A 6,186-nucleotide genomic window follows, 5' to 3' on the forward strand; every position below is an offset into this window, starting at 1 on the left:
CTGCTTCTTTCCTGTTTTTGACAACTTCCTTCCATGTTTTTGCCATTTAAGCTAAAGAGCAAAGGGGACTCAGTTTTTAACTAGTTCTAATGGATCTCCTTCATAGCAATGGAGTGCTCATAATTCAGCATTTGCAGAAGGATTACAGGTCTTACCAGAGCTTCCTAAATTTCATGTCACATGTTGGAGATCCACGAAACATTTTTTCAGTTTATTTTCCTCTCTGGTTCCAGCTTAATCGAGTGGTTGGGACAAAAATGATATGGGTGGCAGTGATCGGTGATTGGTTCAACCTTATATTTAAATGGTAAGGTTTTTTGCTTCATTGGAAACTTTATGAAATGCAAGAGATTAGACTTCTAAGATCTTTCTGTAACCATTCTTTGCTGCTCCTGCCACTTAATACATAAGGTTTGAAGAGCTGGCCTTTTAAAAAACGACCACCAGAATATAAAAGATATCAGTTCAATTTCAGCTAATGATGGTGGTTCTATTCTAGTGCTCTAGTGAGAAGCACTAATATAAAGGAAACAATGGAGGCATTGATGTGGTCTGTTGCTAAATAATGCCTGTTTCTGTGCATGCATTAATATGTTTTTTTGTTCCTCTGGCAGGATTTTATTTGGTCATCGTCCATACTGGTGGGTTCAAGAAACACTGATCTATCCTAACCAAACAGGCCCATGTCTTGAGCAATTTCCTATAACATGTGAAACAGGACCAGGTAAGATATGTTGATAGCTTTGCTGGTGTCTAGTTGCAAATGGCAACTATTGAACCTACTGTTGAAGCTAGGCTGCCTAGCTAGGAGACTAGTTTGAGGGAAAGTGGACTAATAAGTGGAATAAGTAAATTTAAGGCAGTCAGCATGAAAGGGCTGTTTGTGTATGGCTTCCACTGGCAACGCTCTCTCTAGTTTAAGCACAAGATGAAAGTTCTAGCCTTGCTTTCATGGACAGCGACCTGTCAAAAAAATACAAAAGAAAAACCCACAGGCCAGAAGCTCGTTGGCTAGCTTTCAACAGAGATTTTTCCTTCCCTAGTAAGATGGGACACATCTCTTAAGCTTGAGACATCTGGGCAATTTTGGACATGCTGTATGAAACCTTTGAATGCGAGATGACGTTGAGTCCTAGTTCTACATGTATGCACCTCTGGAGTTTGTGCAATGCCTCTCTAACTCCTGATCCTAGCTTGCTGATACTTTCAGTCAGTGTCACTGATTAAGTAGTTTGGAATGGGAAATATGGCCTTGTGGCAAAGACATGGTCTGAAATGAGGTTTGAATGTCTTTTGGACTTTTATCACTGAATTCTTTTGTCATTTCTACAGGAAGCCCCTCTGGACATGCCATGGGATCTTCGGGTGTCTGGTATGTAATGGTGTCGGCAGCCCTCAGCCAGTCCATGAGACAGAAAGAAAAATCAGCCATTACTCTGCATAGGTCAGTCTCTTTCCAAAATTCAGGATCCCTCATGTGTGACATTTGGCATTTGCTGTGTATAAAACGACAAACAAGCCATGGCTTTGGGGCACTCTTTGTTACGTTTTAGTCAAGCAGTAAAGTATATCAAAGATGGTGAGTGCTTATTTGATTAATGTCTAGCCTGGGTTACAGATCAAGACCTGCACAATCTAGAGCCTGCAAACTGACTATGGCCCCCTCTGTCTACTTGTGACCCCCTGAGCCAATCAGAAGCAGCCAGTTAGAGTGTGATAAGCCAGCATCTGAACAAATAAGGTGTTGGCCTAGGCCCTTTCGCAGAATAGAATAGAGAATGCTACTGTTCTCTCAGTAGGAATGCTCTCAGAGAACTCTCTTGGTCTCCAGCGGACTAAGGTGGGGGTATTGGAGATCCCTAACTTCCATGCATCAAAAGAAATGATTGGTCAATTCAGAACTGACCAGGGGAGATGGTCAAGTGCCCCCCTCTCCCTCTCCCTCTCCCTCTCCCTCTCCCACCCCACAGACACCCATGGCCTGACCAATATGAGGAGCCAGATGCTCTTTCTACTGTCAAGGATTTCATCGGCAGAATGTTGATGGAAGTGAGAGAGGCTTGTGTTTCTAATGACCGAATGCTGAGTACAAACATCACAGTGAAGCCATCAGATCCATGGCCTGTGTGTGAGTGTCTAGAGGCATCTGACTGGTTGGCCGACTGACAGAAACAGAATGCTGAACTAGATGGGCCTTTGGCCTATCCCAGCAAGGCAGTTCTTACGGTTGCTTGAACTTGTTCATCTCAGTCTCTTTGTGCAAATTCTGGCCCAGCAAAAAGCTTGCTTTACAAGCCAGAGATGCACAGCTCATTGTAAGAGTGCCATAATTATTAAGCCAGCCCCAAAGCAGGATTATTGCAGGGTGATTTCCAACCCTCATCATATTAATAATCCACAGGAGGTAATTTTTATCAAGCCTAATTGTTTCCAAACATTTGTCTTTCTAGGATAAATAGGATAAAATTGTTGTACCACAGAGTGAAAAACAAAGTCATTTCAGCTTGGGAGTTTATTGAATTGGATTTTTTAATTATTATTTTACATTTATATCCCGCTCTTCCTCCAAGGAGCCCAGAGCAGTGTACTACATACTTAAGTTTCTCCTCACAACAACCCTGTGAAGTAGGTTAGGCTGAGAGAGAAGTGACTGGCCCAGAGTCACCCAGCAAGTCTCATGGCTGAATGGGGATTTGAACTTGGGTCTCCCCGGGCCTATTCCAGCACTCTAACCACTACACCATGCTGGCTCTCTATCTAATTTTATCTAATTTCTCGTTGTCATTTCTTCCACAGACTCAGCTGGTCCTTCCTGTGGAGTGTGTTCTGGATTATTCAGATCAGTGTGTGTGTGTCAAGAGTATTCATAGCAACACATTTCCCACACCAAGTTATCCTTGGAGTAATTGCTGGTAATGTATAGAGCTTTATTTTTCTAGAATATAAGTAGAGATTTTGAAAATAATCAAAATTGGGTTCATAATACAACATTTGGAATTTAAAGTGGCAAGAGTGGGAAGCATATTTAATTTGGCATTTATGTTGGCAATTGATCTATATTAGAGATGTACACGAGATGGATTTTGAAAATGCAGACAGAAGAAACATTTCATCGAAACAGCAGTCAAACTGGTTGTTTCGATGGAATAAAACCCAAAACGTTTTGAGTATTACAGCCATAAGGAACAATGGAGAAACTTGAAACACCCCATTGTTTTCCATGGGTAGCTCCTAGGGACACTTAAGTGGGTTGTGTGGTATGGCATGATGGGTGCTAGCTACCACCCAACCCACAAAAGAAATAGGCAAGTGGGTGATTTTAAACAAATTTTTCACCTTTCCCCATAGGATCCTAAGAGGAAGTGAGCAGAATAGGCAGCATACAGAGAAGCTAGGTGGCCAGATTTGGCTTTCAAAAAGCCAAATTCTGGCTTACGGCCCATTTGATCCACGAGTATACCCCTTAGGTTCTGGCAACTCTGCTGAGAAGCAGTGGCACTCTTACCCCTGGATTTTGGGGCCGAAGTCCAGGGCCTCCACACTCCCTGGGGCCCCCCAAATCCTCTTTAGACTGTCCCAGATGGTGTGGTCGCTGCTGGGCTGCACTGTGCCGGGCAGCCAAGTGTGATTATGACCTGTGCCAGGTGCTTTAGAGACAGAGAGGGGGAGTGGGGAAAGAAAAATGTGGGATGGGAATCTGTTGTGTGTTAAAATGTTTCTGCTACTGCATATTTGCATAAATATACCTCATGTGTTAAAAATACTGTGTGTGTGTAGGGGGATGATGCTTAACTTGCAGTGGGAGGGGAGCCTGCAGTGGCGGTGGAGTGCTCTAAAAACCTTTCGGACCAGGCTCCCAAATTACCTAAGTACACCTCTGATGAGAAGCAAGAACCTGATGGAGGAATAGGTGGAAGGGACACAAGTGTGAGGAAAAGAAGATTGCAGGTTCCAGCAACAGGAAAGATGGCATGGCGGGGAGGACAAGAATGCTGGGTGAGCAGGCAGATGGGTGAAGGACAGGGGTCAGAGCAGTCTTTAGGTGGAAACAAAGGCCTGACAAAATGAGATATATTTGAAGCATGAAGAAAGGTGGGTGGGTGCGGCAGGTGGGAGGGAGAAGAAAGTGAGGCTGCGACAGAACCTCACATAGGCCCAGGAACAGAGGGACTTAGTGCTTTAGGAAGGAAAGAAATGGACAGGCAAAGGAGCTTTGGAAGGTCAGCGGCTGTGGACTAGGGTGCCAGGAGCACATATAGTTGGCAGATCTTGAGCAGGGTGTATCTGTAAGACTTGCATAACAGGGAAGGGGTGGGACACTGCCTTCTCAAAGTTGCACTGCACTGTGACCTGAAAACTATATAAGAGGCAGTGAGGGCCAGTAGGGAGTGGAGGAGCTGAATTTCACGTGTGGATTTGAACTTCTTTGCCTGCAAGCTTCTAGGTAGAATTTTCAGCAAGAATATATGGTGCTCTTTCAAGAATAGGTTTTAGACAGGAGTCTTGCAATGGGCTGGGCTGTTGATTGCTTTTAACTTCATGTTTCCATGGGCTGGTTCATGCAGGTGTTGGGCTGCTTGTGAGCTGCCCTGACTGTCCTTGAATACATCTTCATATGGAGAACAGCTTGTGAACTGAATGTTCACAAATCTAACCGGTAGCAATTCTGGGGATCCCAGTGGCACCTTTTTCAGCCACCACAATCAAAATAATTGTTGCCAGCTGAATCTCTGACTGACTATTTCATACATTATATTATCTATTCAAATTCACAAGGATAGTAGACAGGACAGTGTCGATGTAGAAGAAAACATCTTATGTGACCTTAGAATTCTATGGTCTTTAATTGCCAGTTATGGAGGGGGAAATTGTATTTAATTTAAAAATCATATCAATGCCCTTTTGGGGAAGTTCTAAATCTGGTTTAAAAGATGAGTTTGGAAACTGATTTGTCTTGACTGAACATGAGTGTGGCTGCCTCTTCTAATGTCCCATCTCTAATTCACAGGCATTATTGTTGCAGAAGCATTTGAACATACCTCGACCATTCACACAGCAAGACTAAGAACATACATCAAGACAATCATGGTTCTCTTCATTTCTGCTCTTGGCTTTTACCTGACTCTCAAACTTATTGATATTGATCTTCTGTGGTCTGTTCCAAAGGCAAAGAAATGGTGTGCCAACCCAGAGTGGATCAATATTGACACAACCCCATTTGCTGGACTGGTGAGAAATTTAGGTGCCCTCTTTGGGCTAGGTCTCAGCATTAATTCTGAAATGTTCATCATGAGCTGCAAAGGTAAACATGGCTCTAAGGCCAGTTTCAGGATATCATGCATAGCTGCTTCCTTAGTGACACTGCAATTGTATGAGTCCATCAAGATACCTACTCACACTGAGTATTTGTTTTATCTATTTTCTTTCTGTAAAAGTGCAGCCATACCACTAACTGTAGTGGCTTTGGTCCCATATTGTATGCACTTGCTAATGAAGCCAACAGAAAAAAAGCTTCCGTAAATGTTATGGTCAGTTTGACATGGTGAATCCTGGAGTATCTAAGATGCCAAGGATGTTCTGTGATGGAGGGATTGAACAGTTATTTTGCTATTCCATTCTGATCAATGGTGAATGCCATTTAGTCTTTGACATCTTGCCTTATAAAATTCAAAAGACACTTACATCCGCCACTGATATTTTCAAATCATAAAGATTCATTGGCTAAGTCCTTGGTTTAACTCCCCAGATAATGAAAATGAGACTCTTACAACCTAGTTGCTGGATACTATAACAGTCTTGGAAGGTTTGGTTGTTGAAGCTTGTGGGTCTTTTTTTGTTTTGTTTTTTGGAACAGAGTTTGTGGATTTTCAACTGAAAGGTGCTTTGCCCACTTGTTCCTGTCTCCTCTACCCAGGAGATGTATAGTTCTGTTCAGCACTACATTTTACACGTCTTCTGCTGCAAGTATGGGGCCTCTCCCAAACCTTAAGCAACTTGCCATCCCATATGTAGCCTGGCTTGCTCTAAGTTGGAATTCGGGCCTCTATTGTGAGGTCAACTTCATGCATCAAAATTTTCTTGTTAGATGCAAGGATGTCCCTTTTCCCAGATATTTCTATAAATCAGTACTTCATAGTCTATGTATGTGCCAACATTTGCCTTTCTGGATGTTCAGGAAATGTCTTG

The 6,186-nt window shown here is 42.9% G+C and overlaps 1 protein-coding gene across 1 annotated transcript; it reads left to right on the plus strand.

Moving 5' to 3' along the window:
- Positions 1-86: 86 nt before the first annotated feature.
- G6PC2 (glucose-6-phosphatase catalytic subunit 2) lies at positions 87-5,520 on the plus strand. Its single transcript, XM_053264350.1, has 5 exons — positions 87-307; positions 615-724; positions 1,333-1,444; positions 2,797-2,912; positions 5,009-5,520. Exons 1-5 carry the CDS (start codon positions 90-92, stop codon positions 5,518-5,520), a joined length of 1,068 nt encoding a protein of 355 aa, XP_053120325.1. The 5' UTR covers positions 87-89.
- Positions 5,521-6,186: the final 666 nt, after the last annotated feature.

This window comes from Hemicordylus capensis, chromosome 1 (assembly GCF_027244095.1).
Source record: "Hemicordylus capensis ecotype Gifberg chromosome 1, rHemCap1.1.pri, whole genome shotgun sequence".
NCBI classification, from domain to species: Eukaryota; Metazoa; Chordata; class Lepidosauria; order Squamata; family Cordylidae; genus Hemicordylus; species Hemicordylus capensis.

What these genes read in the sequence shown, in the direction of transcription:
- G6PC2 (XM_053264350.1), top strand. Translation starts at nt 90, where the DNA reads ATGGATCTCCTTCATAGCAATGGAGTGCTCATAATTCAGCATTTGCAG. An exon ending in AACATGTGAAACAGGACCAG is followed by an intron (nt 725 to 1,332) that starts GTAAGATATGTT and finishes TCATTTCTACAG; the next exon opens with GAAGCCCCTCTGGACATGCC. An exon ending in TATCCTTGGAGTAATTGCTG is followed by an intron (nt 2,913 to 5,008) that starts GTAATGTATAGA and finishes TCTAATTCACAG; the next exon opens with GCATTATTGTTGCAGAAGCA.